This window comes from Trichomycterus rosablanca, chromosome 2 (assembly GCF_030014385.1).
Source record: "Trichomycterus rosablanca isolate fTriRos1 chromosome 2, fTriRos1.hap1, whole genome shotgun sequence".
Taxonomy (NCBI): domain Eukaryota; kingdom Metazoa; phylum Chordata; class Actinopteri; order Siluriformes; family Trichomycteridae; genus Trichomycterus; species Trichomycterus rosablanca.
The window spans coordinates 29,934,507-29,955,450 of NC_085989.1; the positions used below are offsets into that span (position 1 = coordinate 29,934,507).

The 20,944-nt window shown below is 39.0% G+C and overlaps 1 protein-coding gene across 3 annotated transcripts in view; it reads right to left on the minus strand.

The window, feature by feature from the left end:
• The window catches only part of elmo1 (engulfment and cell motility 1 (ced-12 homolog, C. elegans)), a 124,756-nt gene that overhangs the window by 42,382 nt on the left and 61,430 nt on the right, over positions 1 to 20,944 (minus strand). For 2 of the 3 annotated variants that reach the window (XM_063014155.1, XM_063014163.1), the window contains exons 3-14: positions 19,825 to 19,865; positions 19,629 to 19,701; positions 19,496 to 19,546; positions 18,729 to 18,898; positions 11,637 to 11,672; positions 6,978 to 7,077; positions 4,634 to 4,785; positions 4,456 to 4,534; positions 2,949 to 2,990; positions 2,787 to 2,837; positions 1,536 to 1,658; positions 1,320 to 1,448 (exon numbers count right to left, since the gene is read on the minus strand). In XM_063014155.1, coding sequence (XP_062870225.1) covers positions 1,320 to 1,448; positions 1,536 to 1,658; positions 2,787 to 2,837; positions 2,949 to 2,990; positions 4,456 to 4,534; positions 4,634 to 4,785; positions 6,978 to 7,077; positions 11,637 to 11,672; positions 18,729 to 18,898; positions 19,496 to 19,546; positions 19,629 to 19,701; positions 19,825 to 19,865 — 1,047 coding nt within the window. The remainder of the gene's footprint in view (positions 1 to 1,319; positions 1,449 to 1,535; positions 1,659 to 2,786; positions 2,838 to 2,948; positions 2,991 to 4,455; positions 4,535 to 4,633; positions 4,786 to 6,977; positions 7,078 to 11,636; positions 11,673 to 18,728; positions 18,899 to 19,495; positions 19,547 to 19,628; positions 19,702 to 19,824; positions 19,866 to 20,944) is intronic. The other variant, XM_063014171.1, reaches the window with a different exon arrangement.

The window sequence follows — 20,944 nt, forward strand, 5'->3', positions numbered from 1 at the left end:
GCATGAAAGGATATTTAACATGGTGCAGTTATAGAAAGCAGAAAACGAAAGCCTTTAGCTTTGCTTCATCTAGCAGCTGCCCATGACATCCTTTCAAACTCTCAGTGCCTTACCCTTCTAAATGCTCACCCACTCTTCCCTGGTCTGATGAAATGTCAAGATGAAAGTTTGACATTTCTTTATAAAAATACAGTGTTGGAGAATATGGATGCACAGCACTCTGCCTGATTCTCTTACAGATTATTCTGTTTGAGGCTGGCTTGACGAGAGCTCAGGAGGAACCCTAAAAAAAAGGTTTATGGCAAAAAAGACCTTGTGTTGTCTTCTGCTCTCCAGTTCTTCATATTGATCTTGTGATAGGCATAAAAATATCAGTTGGATTAAAGAACCACGTTGTTCATACAGCCGCCCAGCCCAGCCGGGCGGCAGAGCTGAGATTCGATACGATGTATTCGAAATCCCAGGTCTGGCGTGCTAGCGTATTTTACCGCTGCGCCACCTGAGCAGCGGCATCTGTGTTTTTAAAAGCTGTGTGCATCTTGACTTAATAACCTCAATAATTAAACACACTACCACATTCATCATCTTTGAAGCAGTTTTACAGATGGTGCACTACTTAGGTTGCAAAATACACTATACATTGCATATATTCAATTGCAATCAGAAATATTCAGCCCCCCTCAACTTAAAAAGTATTATGCTGAAGTGTATTTATTTATTTATTAGGTTTTTTCCGTTATGTTTTACACACTTTGGTTACATTCATGACAGGACAGGTCAGGTCATTAATGACAAACAGCCATGGACAATTCTGTATCTTCAATTCACCTCACCTCTTCAATTCACCTCCAAGTCAATGTCTTTGGACTGTGGGAGAAAACCGGAGCTCCCGGAGGAAACCCATGCAGACAAGGGGAGAACATGCAAACTCCACACAGAAAGGACCCGGACCGCCCCACCTAAGGATTGAACCCAGGACCTTCTTGCTGTGAGGCGACAGTGCTACCCACTGAGCCACCGTGCTGCCCATGCTGAAGTGTATATAATTGAATGAAAATATACAACAAGACTCGAGTCATACTATTATGTTGGGTTGAATAATTGTGACATAGCAGAATTAACAACATATCCTGGTACTCTAAAATCATTCAACTAATAAAGACTTTTATTCAGGGGTTAAATATTTCCAGTTGCAGTTTGCAGATTAGAGACTTTAAAGCTTAAAAAACTGCAACAACTGTAAATTCCTAAAACCAGGAGATGTTTGTCCAAATAAATAAGTTTCGCTCAAATACAAAAGTGTGCTGTGAAAGACTTACAATGAATCCTAGCTTCTTGTAGTCTCTGGTGTACATGGATTTGCGCTTTTCAATGCTCCCACTGTTATTGGACTCACACTCCACATCAAAAGCAATCCTGCGCAGTTCAAAGATGATATCTCTCTGAGCCTGTGAAAGTGAGCGAAACAGAAGAGGGAACATGAAGACTAATTATCTCCAAGTTTGGGGAACTGATTTACACATCAAGATACACACCTGGTCCTGGGGATCCATCTTAGTCATCATGCGATCCTCTAAAAGATTGAAGGTGAGCACTTGCAGCATGTAGAGCTGATGGGCCATTTCATCATTGACGGGTTTGGGGCTCCTGATCACATTCTAGAGATGAAATGAAGAATAAGTACATAGGAATTTACTTTTTAGCACTTTTAGCAATGTGTTTCCTTGGTGGGTGGCAGATTTGTTGAATATGGATTCTGCATATTTGAAAACATGCACATGCAAAGATGTTTGCATAGGTGTCTGCCATCATACATGCATGTAATGTGAAAGTATCCACTACACCAGTCCTACATAATAATGAATTACATTTTTACATTTGTTTCCCTATAAAAAGCTAGGTATTTATTGGTTTATAAACACTTTACCATATAAGGCAAGCAGTGTAATTAACTAAATACCTTACAGCTAAATATCATTTAGTTAAACCTCTGGTTAAATTTAGAATAGTGGTAAAATTCGTAGTACATGATAACTGCCTTAATTAAAAAAAAATCTAACGATCACAATCAGTCAGCATGTGTAATAAAAAGTAGCTGGTGTTGTAAATACTACTAAATATCTACATCATGGTTATTAAATTTTTATTCAAATCCAGCTTATTTTACTGGCAATTTCCACAGTTTTCACCAGCCAAATAAACTTAATTTTTAAAATTACATAAAGATATCAGGACTTTGCTTCAAGTCTGCACTGTATGTGATGATTTATATGTTTATATGATGTTTTCATGCCTTGAGCCCACTGCAACCAAGATTAAGCTATCAGTATAAATAAAAAACAAACATTAAAAGTTCACACAGTGGACTGCACACTTTCTTTCTTCTAATAAAAACATAATCAACCTTTCAATTGTGGCTGAATTTTACTATAAAGAAATGATTTACTGTTTTAAATATATTGGAATTAAAAAAGAGAACATAAAAACCAGTTGAGTTTAATTAGTACATGAACAGTCAGTAATAGAAAATGGTTCTCTTAAATGATGATGCTGTTTCTTAGAGCACACAATCCCTGACACTTAGTGAATAGGGTTGCCAGGTAGTCAAACCACACCACTGATAATGATGTATTAGTTTTTAATCCAATTAAGTAAAGTTATCTGAAGGCAGGGTTCATTACTAACAGGTAATAGAGTAAACTAAATCATTATGGGGAAGAACATGCTGCCGGTTCAAAACAGAGGGGTAAAATTGGGGAATAGAGGAAAAAACTAAATTTACTTACTGTGAGGATAATGGAGCGCAGCTGCTTCTGTGCAAGAATGTGTGCCATCTCCTGCAAACACAGATGAATCACAAACATCAACACAATTCCTCTTGGGTTTACAGTTAAGACACTAAACAAACAAGACTTTTAGGATTTGTATATGGATCAGAATGCACTTACTGTTAGGGGACAATCAAGGATGTTGACAATGTTCTCATCATACTACCATTACAAACGCAGCAATAAAAAGAAATACAGACAGAAAGACTGAGGTTTGAATCAAAGACATTGTTAGTAGGGCAGGAAGAAGAAAGCAGTGGGGTGGCAAAGTGAGAATGATCGGTTCTTAATCAGCTGCAGATACATTATCTCTCCAACAACATTTAGTATTTATTATAAAGCATTTAAGATATTGTTAATCTCAAAAGATTTCATACACCCTAAGGCAACATATATATGATGGCAGCCTAAACTGAAGAATGATTTTTGCTGAAGAACTGTTCTTTTCTGTGACTGGATCCTAGAAAAAGGAGGCATTTCCCTCAACAGCAGCCTAGAAGCAAATGGCAACATATGTTACCCATGTTCCAACAGGTTCTAATTTATGGACCTGTGTTGGTAGTAGTATTCCTTACCATTTACATGTCCATTAGCAGCATGTAGCAGACGCTTTTTTCCAATAATGACTAAATACAGTTATTACAGCAATTAAGGGTTAGCTTGGTGGTGAGGGGCTTGAACTGACAACCTTAAGATTACTAGTCCAGTGCCTTAACTACTGAGCTACCACTGCCTATTACCAGTCTTGGCAATGAGACCGCTATTCCATGCATGTTGTAATGGGTGCAGTCAAAAATCCTACTTACAGTATATGGGCACACAAAATTACTGAACTAATACTGCTTTAATTTCTCAATTAAGTACAAGAAAATTATTTTACAGGACAAACAAATTGAAGTACTTTTTAATAAAACGCTAAATGTTTACATAAGCACATTGGAGAGGGTAGTGGAGAGACAAATTGGAAAGGTCGCGCTCTAAAACACCATGCAACACTCCCCACAATTTTGTAATGATTAAGCATATTTTTGGAGATTAATAAATACAGTAGAGACAATGTGAAATTATACTAGATTATTCATATTATCACACACACATACGCATGCATGATTACAACATGATTAAACCAATGGGAACTCAATACCAACCATTAAATTGCTTTAGAAGGGGTGTGTAAAATAAACACCACCCACAGATTCAAGTGTTCAAGGTGTGTTTCAACCATGGTGAAATCTAAACAGCTGTAACAAATGCCGAAAGAGAGAGGAAATTTCCTTTCTCTTTTCATCCAAAGTGACTAACACATTGGATACATTGGATACAGTTTAAGCTAATGAGGGTCAAGGGTCTTGTTTGAGGGTTTAACAGTGATAGCTTGGCATGGCTTGAAATCAATAGCCCAGTACCTTAACACCCAAGTCCCCACTGGCCCTATCATTAATTATTAATGAACTTAATTAATGTTTCAGTTAACCGGGAAACATATAACACAATTATTGATGATATGAGCTTTGTTATAGGCCATGGGAATTGTAACCTTCTGGCCCCTTACAGGGTGTGTGTGTGTGTGTGTGTGTGTGTGTGTGTGTGTGTGTATATATATATATATATATATATATACACATACCTGTCTCTTCTCCTCAGGGGCTTTCAGAAAGAGTGCATTAATCACAGCGATGGTGTAAGTCTGGATGTCCTGATCCGTTCTGTACACAGAGAGAAACAAACCCCAGAGGCTCAAATACACAAAACAACACTCAGTCTCTGTCAGTTTGTTGTTATTCTTACTAATGATGTCCTCATACCCTTGAATATGGGGCATGAGCTGGCCGATGGTGATCTCCTGCGCCACCTTCTGGTAGAGGTCTTGACTGTTCAGGACCATGGATTCCAGAATAGCCAAAGATCTCTGCAGCACAGCAGAATCTATAGAGGACTTGCACACAAAACCAGCAATCTGCAAGGAAAATGAGCAAAGCTTAGTTGTGGTACTTTTCTGTACATAAAAATTCTTATGCATTATTGTTTTTAAGAAATGTAAATAATTTAACATATTTCCTGATGAATTAAAATACTAATACTCAACACATGCATTTAAATGTTTTCACTGTTGATTCAGCTGTATACCACGGCGGCAAACTAATTTATCTTAATTAATACTAATCTGTATATACAGGTCCTTCTCAAAAAATTAGCATATTGTGATAAAGTTCATTATTTTCCATAATGTAATGATAAAAATTAAACTTTCATATATTTTAGATTCATTGCACACCAACTGAAATATTTCAGGTCTTTTATTGTTTTAATACTGATGATTTTGGCATACAGCTCATGAAAACCCAAAATTCCTATCTCAAAAAATTAGCATATCATGAAAAGGTTCTCTAAACGAGCTATTAACCTAATCATCTGAATCAACGAATTAACTCTAAACACCTGCAAAAGATTCCTGAGGCTTTTAAAAACTCCCAGCCTGGTTCATTACTCAAAACTGCAATCATGGGTAAGACTGCCGACCTGACTGCTGTCCAGAAGGCCATCATTGACACCCTCAAGCAAGAGGGTAAGACACAGAAAGAAATTTCTGAACGAATAGGCTGTTCCCAGAGTGCTGTATCAAGGCACCTCAGTGGGAAGTCTGTGGGAAGGAAAAAGTGTGGCAGAAAACGCTGCACAACGAGAAGAGGTGACCGGACCCTGAGGAAGATTGTGGAGAAGGGCCGATTCCAGACCTTGGGGGACCTGCGGAAGCAGTGGACTGAGTCTGGAGTAGAAACATCCAGAGCCACCGTGCACAGGCGTGTGCAGGAAATGGGCTACAGGTGCCGCATTCCCCAGGTCAAGCCACTTTTGAACCAGAAACAGCGGCAGAAGCGCCTGACCTGGGCTACAGAGAAGCAGCACTGGACTGTTGCTCAGTGGTCCAAAGTACTGTTTTCAGAAATCAAGGTGCCAGAGTCTGGAGGAAGACTGGGGAGAAGGAAATGCCAAAATGCCTGAAGTCCAGTGTCAAGTACCCACAGTCAGTGATGGTCTGGGGTGCCATGTCAGCTGCTGGTGTTGGTCCACTGTGTTTTATCAAGGGCAGGGTCAATGCAGCTAGCTATCAGGAGATTTTGGAGCACTTCATGCTTCCATCTGCTGAAAAGCTTTATGGAGATGAAGATTTCATTTTTCAGCACGACCTGGCACCTGCTCACAGTGCCAAAACCACTGGTGAATGGTTTACTGACCATGGTATTACTGTGCTCAATTGGCCTGCCAACTCTCCTGACCTGAACCCCATAGAGAATCTGTGGGATATTGTGAAGAGAAAGTTGAGAGACACAAGACCCAACACTCTGGATGAGCTTAAGGCCGCTATCGAAGCATCCTGGGCCTCCATAACACCTCAGCAGTGCCACAGGCTGATTGCCTCCATGCCACGCCGCATTGAAGCAGTCATTTCTGCAAAAGGATTCCCGACCAAGTATTGAGTGCGTAACTGAACATAATTATTTGAAGGTTGACTTTTTTTGTATTAAAAACACTTTTCTTTTATTGGTCGGATGAAATATGCTAATTTTTTGAGATAAGAATTTTGGGTTTTCATGAGCTGTATGCCAAAATCATCAGTATTAAAACAATAAAAGACCTGAAATATTTCAGTTGGTGTGCAATGAATCTAAAATATATGAAAGTTTAATTTTTATCATTACATTATGGAAAATAATGAACTTTATCACAATATGCTAATTTTTTGAGAAGGACCTGTAAGTTTGTTTGAATGTGAGCATATAATGCACATTATGACAAAAAAAACATACTGTTGATTTAAAAACAATAAATACAATAAAAGTACTCCCAAATCTGTGGCAGCTCAGTGGGTGAGGCACTGGACTACTCAGATGGCTACTGGTTCAAGTCCCACCACTACCAGGTTGGCACTGTTAGCACTGAGCAAAACCCTTAACCCTCAATTGCTCAACCTGTATTTGGTCTCAATTGTAAGCTGCTTTGCATAAAAGCATTTGGTAAAGCCCATAAATGTAAATCAGACTGTATAACAATGACTAATAAATGTGATACCAGTATTAAGTAAAATGGTTGCAAATACTAACTGATAAATCAGCTCATTGTTAGCGTAAAAAAACATGGTAAACAAACCTTCTTGATGAATGCCACAGAGAATGTATCCCATGAGACAATTCCATGGTCCATGAGCTCCACAAAGGCTGTCAACGTGAAAGAAATCATATCCCCAAGGCTGCAAACAAACAAGACAATAGCCACTAGATTGGTGTCTACCTGCTGAGCTGCTCTTGAGCAAAGTTAATCCTTAGGCAGAAATTGGCAGAAGAGTTTGAAGAGAAGCAACAGCAAGCTGAGCAACATGGGAGAGAACAAGAGAGCAGCCTGGCATCAAAGCCTCCCATTACTCCACAATAAGAGCAGCAGTGAGACAGCAAGAGCAGCTAAGCAGCAGCGAAACTCAAAAACTTACATAAAAATATTAGTATAACTGGGAAGTGTAAAGACCTAAAAACCAGCCTGTTTAATACCTGAAATACCTTGTTTTCTGAGGAAGCATTTCAATATTAAACATATTGCCAATATGGCCAAAATATGGACACTCCTCCTAATAATTAATTTCAAGTGTTTCCGTCACACCCATTGCAAACAGATGCATAAACTGAATTATATTTTATATATATGCTTTTAACTTTAGGGTTCAATTTGTGAAAGGTCCTTCACTGCTTCATCATGACTTCGCAACTGTGGACAAAGCAAGGACCATAAAAATATGGCCTGACAAGTTTGATTTGGAAAAAACTCCAGAGGCCTGCAGAAAGGGCTGACCTCAACCCCAATAATTACCTTTTGAATATACAGGAACATCATTTACATGTGAGGCCTTCTTGAAAAAGAGCAAATGGTCTTTTAAATAAATGGGCACACATTTTTATCAACACTCCAAAACATTATGGAAACCTTTCCAGAAGAGTGGGAGCTGCCACAAAATAGAGTGGTTTGGGTTGGGCCCATGGTCTTAAAATGGAATGTCAACAAGTTCATGGTCAGGTATGCTGTATGTTCAAAAGATAAAATTGAACATGTAAAAAAAATATGATAAACTTTATAAACTATATCATGGATTCTCTACACTGTGAAAAGAATCCTTGATATAGCTGTCATTAACATAAACATTACAAAATCTTACAAAAAGCTCTTCATAATCACATTTATAAAATCTCCTTACAATTCCCTTCACAATTATTGGCACCCCTGGTAAAGATAAAAAAAAGTTATATGAAATTCCCCTTTTGGTGATTTTTTTTTTTCTTTTCTTTATTACACAATAAAATAAGAGATAAATCTAACCGTGTATTTAAGTAAGTTTATTCAAAGGAATAAAATCTCTCATCAAGAAATAATTATTATTATAATTATTTTGTTTATGCATTTTCTTCCCTTTTTCTCCTGACTTTGTAGTGCGTCCAATTGCCCGATTGCGTCATTCTTCCTCTCCACTAATGCCGGCCCCGGCTCTGATTAAGGAAAACAAAGCTAACCCACACCCCCTCCGACACGTGAGCAGCAGCCGTATGCATTTTGTCACCTACACTAGACGAGATCAGCTGCGGATCAGCTCTGTGTACGGAGAGACACACCCTGATCAATGCACTCCTTCCCCGCCTCTGTGAAGGCACAATCAACCAGCCAGCAGAGCTCGTAGTTGCATCAGTTATGAGAGAGTCCCTATCTGGCTTAATGCCCCACCCCTATATGAACAACAGGCCAATCGTTGTTCATGTGGCTGTTCAGCCCAGCCGGCAGGCAGAGCTGAGACTCGATACGATGTATTCGAGATCCCAGCTCTGGTGTGCTAGCGTGTGTTTTAACCACTGCAAAATAATTATTTTTAAACAAAACTATTGTACTGGTGTGTATAGTGGAAATATAAAAACTGACACCACAATGTTGATTTGGATTCTGGATTGCTTTTAAATCTGCATTGTGTTGCTGAAATATTTCAACATCATGGTGTCAATGTGCCTAAAACATTTTACCAGCACAAAGCACATCACCTTGCCATGACAAATTACTGCTGTGCCAAGTTCTCTTAAATATTTAAGGGTAAACTATTTTCATTTTTAGAGCAGCTGACAAAACAATGAAACAATGACAGTGAATGGAAACGCATGTTTCATAGTCTATAATTTTACACCTACAAAGTACAGTGGAACCTTGATTTAATGAAGCTCTTTTTAACGGATTTCGAATTTAATGGACAAAATTTAGAATGTTTAAAATTCCCATGAGCAGTGTACCAACACGTCTCTTTGTTTACATGAGTGACTTTTTTTTGCCAGGAGGCTCGCTTTGTTCTCGCCTTTTTTCTGTGTTTTATGCTTAATTTTTGCAAGTTTTAGTGCTTAGTTATGGCTTCGAAAGACAAGGGAAGTGGTAAGCAAAATAGGGTGCATCTAGGTATTGCTAAACAGTTAGAACTTATCAAGAAAGTGGAAAGCGGTGTTTCAGGGACTCGCGTATGTGAGAAATATGGTTATGTATGAAATCTGAAATTTCTCCCCAGTAGTACAGTACACCAATTTTAATATTTATTTACAGGTTCATGTGCATGTAATATGTGCATGTTTTGTGACCTTGTCTGTGCTGTGTTTTCATGTATTTTTGCACACCCAGAAAAAATCCTCACTGTTTTGGACAATCGCATTTTACAGACCAGTGCTCCCTCCTTTTAGTCCGTTAAATCGAGGTTCCTCTGTGTATCTACAGGTCCTTCTCAAAAAATTTGCATATTGTGATAAAGTTCATTATTTTCCATAATGTAATGATAAAAATTAAACTTTCATATATTTTAGATTCATTGCACACCAACTGAAATATTTCAGGTCTTTTATTGTTTTAATACTGATGATTTTGGCATACAGCTCATGAAAACCCAAAATTCTTATCTCAAAAAATTAGCATATTTCATCCGACCAATAAAAGAAAAGTGTTTTTAATACAAAAAAAGTCAACCTTCAAATAATTATGTTCAGTTACGCACTCAATACTTGGTCGGGAATCCTTTTGCAGAAATGACTGCTTCAATGCGGCGTGGCATGGAGGCAATCAGCCTGTGGCACTGCTGAGGTGTTATGGAGGCCCAGGATGCTTCGATAGCGGCCTTAAGCTCATCCAGAGTGTTGGGTCTTGTGTCTCTCAACTTTCTCTTCACAATATCCCACAGATTCTCTATGGGGTTCAGGTCAGGAGAGTTGGCAGGCCAATTGAGCACAGTAATACCATGGTCAGTAAACCATTCACCAGTGGTTTTGGCACTGTGAGCAGGTGCCAGGTCGTGCTGAAAAATGAAATCTTCATCTCCATAAAGCTTTTCAGCAGATGGAAGCATGAAGTGCTCCAAAATCTCCTGATAGCTAGCTGCATTGACCCTGCCCTTGATAAAACACAGTGGACCAACACCAGCAGCTGACATGGCACCCCAGACCATCACTGACTGTGGGTACTTGACACTGGACTTCAGGCATTTTGGCATTTCCTTCTCCCCAGTCTTCCTCCAGACTCTGGCACCTTGATTTCCGAAAACAGTACTTTGGACCACTGAGCAACAGTCCAGTGCTGCTTCTCTGTAGCCCAGGTCAGGCGCTTCTGCCGCTGTTTCTGGTTCAAAAGTGGCTTGACCTGGGGAATGCGGCACCTGTAGCCCATTTCCTGCACACGCCTGTGCACGGTGGCTCTGGATGTTTCTACTCCAGACTCAGTCCACTGCTTCCGCAGGTCCCCCAAGGTCTGGAATCGGCCCTTCTCCACAATCTTCCTCAGGGTCCGGTCACCTCTTCTCGTTGTGCAGCGTTTTCTGCCACACTCTTTCCTTCCCACAGACTTCCCACTGAGGTGCCTTGATACAGCACTCTGGGAACAGCCTATTCGTTCAGAAATTTCTTTCTGTGTCTTACCCTCTTGCTTGAGGGTGTCAATGATGGCCTTCTGGACAGCAGTCAGGTCGGCAGTCTTACCCATGATTGCAGTTTTGAGTAATGAACCAGGCTGGGAGTTTTTAAAAGCCTCAGGAATCTTTTGCAGGTGTTTAGAGTTAATTCGTTGATTCAGATGATTAGGTTAATAGCTCGTTTAGAGAACCTTTTCATGATATGCTAATTTTTTGAGATAGGAATTTTGGGTTTTCATGAGCTGTATGCCAAAATCATCAGTATTAAAACAATAAAAGACCTGAAATATTTCAGTTGGTGTGCAATGAATCTAAAATATATGAAAGTTTAATTTTTATCATTACATTATGGAAAATAATGAACTTTATCACAATATGCTAATTTTTTGAGAAGGACCTGTATATGGTAGGTGTACCTGCTAAAGTGGCCAGTTAGTGTAAGTACAAGACTACTTATGATTGCCTACATAAGATTTTAAGTCACATTTAAACCTAAATGAAAGAATTACATATTAGCATTACATATTAAATTGCAGGTATCTCTATATAAAGGTTAGTCCAGCTAGTCTACAGCTACAAGTGTAAGAACAGAAAGGTGGTTAGACATCTAAAAACTCCAGGTTGTCCAGTACCACATGCAAATACAGAAAAGGTGCTAATTGGGTTACATGAAAAAAATCATTAAGTGAGAGACATAAAATGGATTAGAAATTGATAGCGGCTGCAGTGGGTGCCATGATTTTCCCCATCAGTTAGTCGGTGAGGACGAGCCCAGAGCCAGATCATGCAGACGGTGAAGGATTAGAGGCTAAGAGACAGTGGGGTTATACAGCTTGGGGGCTTACCAGGGCTTCACCATCTTCTGTAGTTTCTGATACCGTCTGCAAAGATTTAAAAACTCAAACGTCAGGGGCACAGCAAAATCAACAAGGAAGATGGTCTGATTTACACAGCTCCTTCTCAAACAGTCAGAGCTAGTACAAAAAAACTAATGGCATAATATCAATGAGTAGCAGTGGCCTTTATAAAAATCCTGTGACAGAGCAAACACTTAAAACATTATATGCAAGACTTAAAAAATTTAATCATTAATTTTGTCACAAGTTAAACAGTTCAGAACAAGTAAACAGTGGCATAAAATGAAAGACATAAAGCATGCAAAGCTGAGCAATGAAGAAAACTAAGCACTGCTCACCACAATCACACCAACACAAACCAGTACACCATGCAATAAGTTCAGCAACCCAAACTTTGTGGAAATCTATGGTCATTTAACCCTCTGGTGGCATGGAAAAAAGTACACCTAATATTAATTATTGACTTGATATAAATACCTAACAGCACTTAGTTAATTGTAAAATATTCAATGGATGGAAACTGAAAAGAAAACCACTTGTGCCACTTACACAAGCATTTTAAGACAAAACACATTTTATTCATGTGTAATATAACAAGGCACTGTACTGTAAGAAGCATACATTTTGATTGATAAAAAAGCAAAAGGTTAATATTAAACATTTCCTTTATGGCTGGCTGCAGGATAAATTACAAGTCCACTGGATTAATTTAACATTTGTGGAGAGACCGGAAGATGACAGTTCCCATATGATATGAATGAGCTTGAGAGGATCTGCCATGAAGAATAGGATAAACTGGCCAAATAGATGTGCAAAGTTTGTAGAGAGGTATCCAAGAACACTTGAGGCTGTAAAAGTACTGAATAAAGGGTCTGAATACTTTTGTGACTAATTAAAAATCAAATGCCTCCAAAAAATATGTTTTCACTTTGTCATAATGGGTGACTGAGTTTAAAGGATGAGCCCACCACTGCTGAGATCCGAGGTTAAACCTTAGCTGTGCTATTTATTGGCCTGGCACCTACATAGACAAAATTGGCTGTGTCTGTAGGGAAGGGAAATGGTTGAGCAGTGCTTCCTTACTGCTGCTGCAGCTATGGCCTCTGCCTGCTGGTTGGTTGTGGATGGCGGTGCATGGCTTAAAAAAATAAATAATAAACCCTAAATAAAATTTTTATTTAATTCAGACTGCTCCAATCAAATAATTAATTAATAATTGCATTACAGCTAAAGGACTTGTTTCCAGGATTGTATAACTGTTATATATGAGAATAATATTAAATGTAACACCACATTAAATAGATTTTAAACATTTAAATAAGATACTACTGGATTTTAGTTAAGTCCTCTCTGGTTTATGACAGAGCTCTGAGCATGAGCAGTAAAGTTTGTGAGCTTTTGTCTCCCAGATGGATGCAGCTGAGTGTGTCTCTTTTATTGGTGCTATTTATTATGTTCTACGCTGATTAATAGTCACCTCTGTAAAGCTGTGCACATTTTGCTCATGATTGAAGGGCTGTGGACCCTTATCCTGTCACATAGATAGATTGTATATATAGTCTATATAAATGGTACAGCCCAACACTGGCCACCAAAGGGACTGTAATTAGTAAGACCATTCCAATACATGCATAAATACAGGTTGTGAGGGACTCTTAACTAATTTTGCATTAACAACATTTAGAGAGGGTAAAAAAGGGCTGCTATAATGGGTGGTCCTGCTACCCTATGAGTCACAGAGCAAAACGCTCCCTAGCTTACGTATTGAAAGTATATACTAAACAGAAACAAGAAAACCTAAAAATGGCTTGGCATCCAGAGGGCTAAATGTCCATACAAAATATTCGTCTGAATTGTTTGCATAGAATTTGCATTTCATGCATCATTAAGTTTCTCCAATAACTGTAAATATGAAATCTCTGTATACAATTAAAAATATTTGTAGTAAAATATTAATACTCATGGCCATTTTACAGTACTGAATGCTACTGAAACTGACTTGCTGTTCTTTACAGTTGAAGCACATTGTTCATACAGTGGCACAATTGTTGGCCCACAGACTTGCACTGCACCCTCAGTAACTGGTCTTCTGTGGCGTGTACTTCGTAACATGTGTTAATAAGAGCAGAGAGCCACTAGAGGGAGACCTTCTGTTGCTCAACCTGGCTTTTACCCACATTTTCACGTCGTGATGTCATTAAAGCATGAGGCCTGGAGACCTAACAGTCAGGCCATGGCCTCCAGATTAATTACAGCATGGTCAGTGCAGAGGAGGAATCTATGGCATGAACTACAGTCTCTCTCTCTCTCTTTGTGTGTGTGTGTGTGTGTGTGTGTGTGTGTGTGTGTGTGTGTGTGCGTGTGTGTGCATGCGCACGCACACTGGAATGAATGAACTGCATAGAAACCCACATACTAACTTCTTGAGGGCAGGGGCTGTTGACACAGAGCTGGTTTGTATATGGTGTACCCATAGAAACAAACAGCAAGGTCATAGCTCCATTTCACAGTGGTGTAGAAACATGCCAGAGCCAAAATATATAACTGGACGATGATGCAAGGTCTGTGAGGTTAAAACAGGCAAAACAACTCCTATATTCAAATGTTGTCTATCCCTATAACCTCCCAGCTAAAAAATAGTTGCTGGGGAGTTAATGCTACATGACTGAGTTTCATACATGATGGATGTTATTAGTAATTAGGGTAATCATGCTTCTAAAGTGCACACACTATGCAAGCCATGTTTAGTTACTGATCAAGGGAAGGCCTGGGTAAAACCCCAGTATTATATGGTGACTATACAGTCTGCCCCAAATTACAGTCCAGACATTAGCAATACAGTGCCATTTGGTGCACTTTACAAAACCTGTATTTATGTTGTTTACTATAATAAGATTATGCTAAAAGGATGCTTGGCTTCATTTGTCTATACTCTGTGGATGTTTAAATTTCAGTCTTGTGTTTAAGATAAATCTTTATGACATAGACTGTGGCAGGGCAACACCATTGATAAACAATGAGGGATTTTGAAAAAGTTTTCGCAATTTTTATATTTTGGTTGGAATTGGTGAGGGTGGGAGGAGGTCGTGTCTGAGAAACAGAGAGAGTCCGGAGTTAGCGCCATATGATTTCCACATTTATGGACCACATAGAGAGGCTTTAAGGGGGAGAAAATTTGTATGTGATGATGTGAAAGCAGCAGTGCATCAGTGGCTATGTGCTCAACCAAAAAATTTTTTTACTAATGGCATTTTTTGCTGAATGCATCGGAAGGTGACATTTACATTACATTTTCTGCATTTAGCAGATGCTCTTATCCAGAGCGACTTACAGAAGTGCTTCCATAGTAAACATTTCATTTCTCAAGTTTTAGTAAACAACAGTCGAAGAACACAAATCTGCTGAAACCTGTTAGAACCAAAGTTAGAACCATTTTTTTGTTTGTTTTTTTGGAAATGGAAAAATTTTTTTAGTAAATAAGTACAAGTCAGCTTAAGTGCTTAGTAAAAAAGGTGGGTTTTTAATCGTTTTTTAAAGATAGCAAGAGACTCAGATGTTGAGTACAAGGTGACTGTAGAAAAGTGATGTCATTTGTTTTGGAAATTCTTAATAAATAGAGTTTAAAATAATGCTGAAACTTTCAGAAGAACCCTCATATCACTAGTGCAAAATGTATACAGAGAAGAAGTCTTTCCTTTGTATCTTGTGATAAAGTAGCACAATTGTACAGGAACCAGATCAAGTATAGGAATTTACTGACAGGCTGCATAAAATAGAGCAGAGATTGCCTGTGCAATACTGGAGAACGATCTCATCTTACACTTTAAAAAGAGCTTATAAATGAGATGCCTTAGGTAAAAATCTCCTCCATCTATATAGCAGCATCAAATCAGAAATATGATCCAAGCGGCCCTGAAGCCCTGAATTTAAATAATCCTTCTGCTCTTTACTGTTTCACCGAGTTGAGATAATTATAGCAGCACATACAAGAATACATAAACATGGCAAAACAGCTCCTCAAAGGCTATGTCAAGATGCTGTACTGAGGCTGACCTGCCTGGACTACAGACAGGACCGCTGGCCATTCATGATCATCTTTCTGACAAGACGGTTCCTTGTAGTAATAGCAGAAACTGTGATTTATCAGGACAGATATGTTTGCAGCGCATCAGTTAATATTTACATTTACATTTTCAGCATTTAGCAGACGCTTTTATCCAAAGCGACTTACACAATGAGCTGAACACAATGAGCAATTGAGGGTTAAGGGCCTTGCTCAGGGACCCAACAGTGGCAACTTGGTGGTGGCGGGGCTTGAACCGGCAACCTTGTGTTTACTAGTCCAGTACCTTAACCACTGAGCTATCACTGGCCCTTGCAATCTCTCTCCACCTCCCCCTCTAATTTACATCTTTTTTCCTCATATACTTTATTCGTTCTTTTAAATTTTCTACTGTTCCCTCTATCTCCTTGTTGTATTTTTTTTGCCATTCAGTGTTTTTTTTAATCTCCTTTCACATCAACCTGCTTAATGTTGGTGAACCTGTGAGTGTCCCCAGTTATCTGTCTCTAAGTGTGAAGAAAACAATCCTCCGAAGTTTGAGGGGTGGTGAATAATAATCGGAACAAACATAATCAAGTATTAATTATACATTATACTAATCAAATAGTAAAATCATTAAAAATGCTGATTAACATGAATTAATTGTGATATAGGGGAAATGTTTAGCATGTAACAATTGTTTTGGCCTGAGGCAACAAGTGCATTTATTTAAAAGCATAAGGTAAAAAGAATTAAATCTAAATGAACTGGTTACGGTGCTCTTAACCTGTTACAAGTGCTGTCAACATCATTAGATTATCCCCTAACAAGCATGAATGGTGGTGAGGATGTTAATGTGATAAAACACCATGTTATTACATTTGCGATATTCACGGCAGGAATCAGTGTTTTATGCTAATTTTGTTGGTTTCATATATGCTTTCAGTCTTATATTACTGAGGAATTTGAGGATTGTTTCTGTATTATCTTTGTTAAGGATTACTTTCAATGTATTGGGCATATGTAGTCTTTATCTATCTCTGTTGTACTTTGGGCATTTTTTCAGGATATGTTTTATGGTGATTGGCCTCACAAAGCTTGGGGTCTCGTCCTAGTGTTGGTGTAGTTTATGTTTGTAACCAACCACATAATTTGGCATCAACTTTTAATTCTTATACCCAATTACTAAAATGGACTTTTAAACGTACATTTTGGTACATATTTAAAAAAAAAAATTGAATCCCCTTTCACAAAAGTATTCAGACCCTTGCTGAGACACTCCAAATCATAGGCAGGTGCATCGTGTTTGCTTTGATTATCCTATCTATCTACAGTACCTATTTTGGAAAATAGGACATATTTTGGAAAGACAAACACTTGGCTCTATAAGGGCCTATAAATTGCACTGCATCATCAGGACAAAAAGCCAAGAAGTTCAAAAAAGTTTCTGGGGATTTCTGTGATCAAATTGTGGCAATGCATTGATTAGCACAACAATATAAAGCTATATTAAAGGCACTGAATGTTTCCAGAACCACTGTGACCACATTAAGTGTAAAATTGAACAAGTTTGGCACAAGCTTGAACCTTTCTAGAGTTGAACGTCTGGCTAAATTGAGCATCCAGGCAAAAAGGGTCTTGGTTATGGAATTAAGAAAAACCCAACAGTCATTCCAAAAAAGCTCCAAACGTCACTTGCCTTCTACAATCTCTACAGTGCAACACTGTGGTGGCAGCATCAAGCTATGGTGGTGTTTCTCAGCAGCAAGGACAGAAAGACTGGTAAGATCTGAATGCAAATAAATATAGATTCATCCTTAAAGAGAGGCTCCTCTCAAGCACACTTAAAATCAGACTGGGGCCCAAGACCTGAAGCATACATCCAAAACAGCACTAAACAAGACATGGACTTCACAAGATATCAAAGTGTTTTGTGGTTAAAAGACATCAGTAGCGGGTCCCTTCACTGTATATTGTTAGATGGAACATCCTACAGTGCATCCTGGTGCCATCTATTCCACGATTAAACGATGCACACATGCCTGGCTGTCAACATGATCTTGGAGAAAACAGGATTAGTCTGAACAGTCAACCTTTTTCCATTGTTTTCATGCCCAGATCTGTTGGCACTTTCGATGGTGGAAAGGTGCTAGCAAGAACACTTTAACTTGCCTGTGATTACATAGCCCCTCAACACCAGTTTTATCAGCATCACCTGCCACAGTAGCCTTTCTGTTGGTCCTTATCAATCACCATAGCCTTCATGATCTCTGGCATCAGTGAGTCTGTCTGTTACTCAGGTCTTTATGGCTGATTATATCTGCTGCATTCAACAAATGTACTACAAGTAACTAGCATCAGCCCAACATTTAATATGTACCTGGCCATGACATGCACAATTGTTATCATACCAGTCATTGCCATACACATTTTGGTTGGCGATCCTAATGTTTTGGCTCATCAGTTAAAATTAAACGTTTTAATTGAATGTTTTTGCAGTCATTGGGTTATTTTAGCATGTAAATTGCCACTACCCCTCTCTCTTTTTCCTGATCATGCTTTTACACTCTTATTTTCAGGTGCTGTTGCAGGCTGCTGGCCTCCCACAGGCTACTTAGAGGGATGCCAATAGGACAAGCACAGTAAAAAACTTTGAGACAGTCCACCCACGCTTTGACCTTTAACTGGGTCAACCCTCTAAGACAAGCCACACTGCTTCACACAACTACAGAAACCCAGGTGTGCAGAAAAAAAGCTAAAGGAAATAATACAGTTATTCATCTGTTCCTTTTTTAGTCTAGTGTCAATATTATAAAACTCACTCAAAACCTCTCTGCTACTTTTAAACTGTGACTCAGTTGTGCACCTATTCCAGGAAAGGGCAGTGTTATTATAGACTACACACTCTTCAGTGGGGAGACAGTATAAATCAGTAGGCCTGAGTGTCTCGCAGTGTGACTCAACAGCTTGGGTGCTGCTGTGTGGGCATTGCTGAGAAGCTGAAAACGGAATGATGTAAAGCAGAAAAGTTCACTTACTCTGTGCCGCTCTCCACCATCTGGGTAAGCAGCGAGATGCCATCCAGATTGATGAATTCCTGGGCGAAGGTGATGTCTCTAGATGAGGTAGCCAGGAGCTTCAGAGCGTCCAGCTTAAGTTCCAGACTGCTAGACTGGATGCGCTCATGCAGCTGATGTGCCATCTGGGCCTGGTAGCATAGTCAACAAAGACACACGTACACACACACGTACACACACACGTATACACACACGTACACACACACGTACACACACACGTACACAAGCAGTGTTGGGTTTTACAATAGTTACGTTTAAATCAAATACATTTACAAACATTAGTATGTAAAAGTATGTGGCCCATCCTCATTATTAAGATCAGGTGTTTTAACCAACCACATTGCTAACAGGTGTATAAAATCAATTCTATAAAATAGACTTTATGTTTAAAACCTTGTGGCAATGGTTTAGATTGTTTCCTTTCTTGTTGTTTTAGCATGACTAGCAATGTGAGGTCCATAAAAATATGGTTTGAGGAGTCTGGTGTAAGGTAACTCCATGGGAGTGAGGTAACTCCATGGAACCATTTAACACATTAACAGGTTTCCCATACATCCTTATAAGGGAAAAAATACATTAAAACTCAATGCCTTTTAAACCCAACGCCACTTCCAGAACCAGATGACATTGAGTTTCAAGGTACCACTGTACACATATATACATGAGCATGAGAGTATATTTTACAGCAAATGGGTATAAAGGCAAATTTCTGCAAATCCATTACTCACTGGTGACGTGGTCAGCCGCAGGATTGACCCATTTTTTATGTTGTTGCGGTTCTGTAAAAATAGAGGAAAGAATTAATAAGTACAAGGCATTCTTTAAATCAGCAAATTTGGTAATACAGTGCAAATGGCAAACCTTTTCAGTGATGTAGAAGTTGGTAGAGTCAGCATTCTGTAGAGCATAGGTTTCATGGTTTTGCAGTTGCCACCTAGAGAGTTGAGGAAGAGGCTGTATTTCAAGTGACTGCACATTGATTTGCAGTGATGTGTAGTGTTATGAAAAGGCTAAATGTAAATCAATGAAGCAAAGCGGAATATTTCAAATTTCTTACCCATCACAGACTTCTTTAATGATGGCAGAAAGTGGCTTTTTCTGTAGAAAACAGAAGTGAAAATTGTAATAGGAAAACATGACATTGTCCTAATGAGAGGATTACTTAAGCTGCGTGTTTATTAAGGGCAGTGATTGCTTGGCAGTAGAGGGTCATTTTTAAGGACCTTAAAGGCTTGGATTGTAATTTACAATACTATTATTAACAATTCCTGCACTTAAATGATTTCTGTAATTTGTTACTAGTCTATTACATCTGACATTATGTGAAAAGCCTCCCCAGAAGAGTGAAGGCTGGTAAACTGCTACTTCAAAATAAATGCTTGTGGTTTTGGAATAGAATGGAATAGAATGTCCAGCAAGCATATGGTCAGATATCCACATACCAAATGGTGTATTTCTTCTCTTAACAAAGTGACTGCTTGTCTTAGATTGTAAGACTAAAGGTGAGCAAGGTCTGTATTCTACAAAGCTGGCTGAAATAGAGCCTACATTTTTAATGAGCTAAACTGGCTTATTAATTACATTTGACCGAGAGGTCAAGTCATTTTCAACGAGTGATATGCAGGTCGGAAAACTTGTGTTTTTACTTAGGTTTCTTTTGAGTAATATTGATCTTCATTCAGTGTGACATATATGCAATGAACAGGCCATTAGGAAAAGAGCAATTACTCTTTTAAATTAGTATTTAATCAGTATTTCTTTTTATTTCTGCATTTTCTTCCCTTTTTTTTCCCACTCTAGCGTAGCCAATTAGCCTTCCGCTGCTGGAGATCCTAATCACATTCGAGGAGGGTATATTTGCCTGCTTCCCGCCCCTTCAGACTTGTGCGCAGTCCCTCAACCCCCCCCTTTTTTTTTGTCCGTGCTTTGGTGGATTCGCACATCCACTTCGCTTATCCACTTTTGCACAGATGCCTCAGACTGCTAACCAGGGTCCTTACACAGCATTTGAAGACCCCACCCGCTTAGTCCAGCCTTTTCCCACCCAGCAGACTCTGTTGCCAATTTTGTCTGCTGCAGGCACTGCCAATTGTGCCCGCTAGATGGTGCCCAGCCAACCAGTCGCAGAGCCGAGATTCGATCCAGGGTGTTCAGAATCTTAGCGCTGGTGTGCTAGC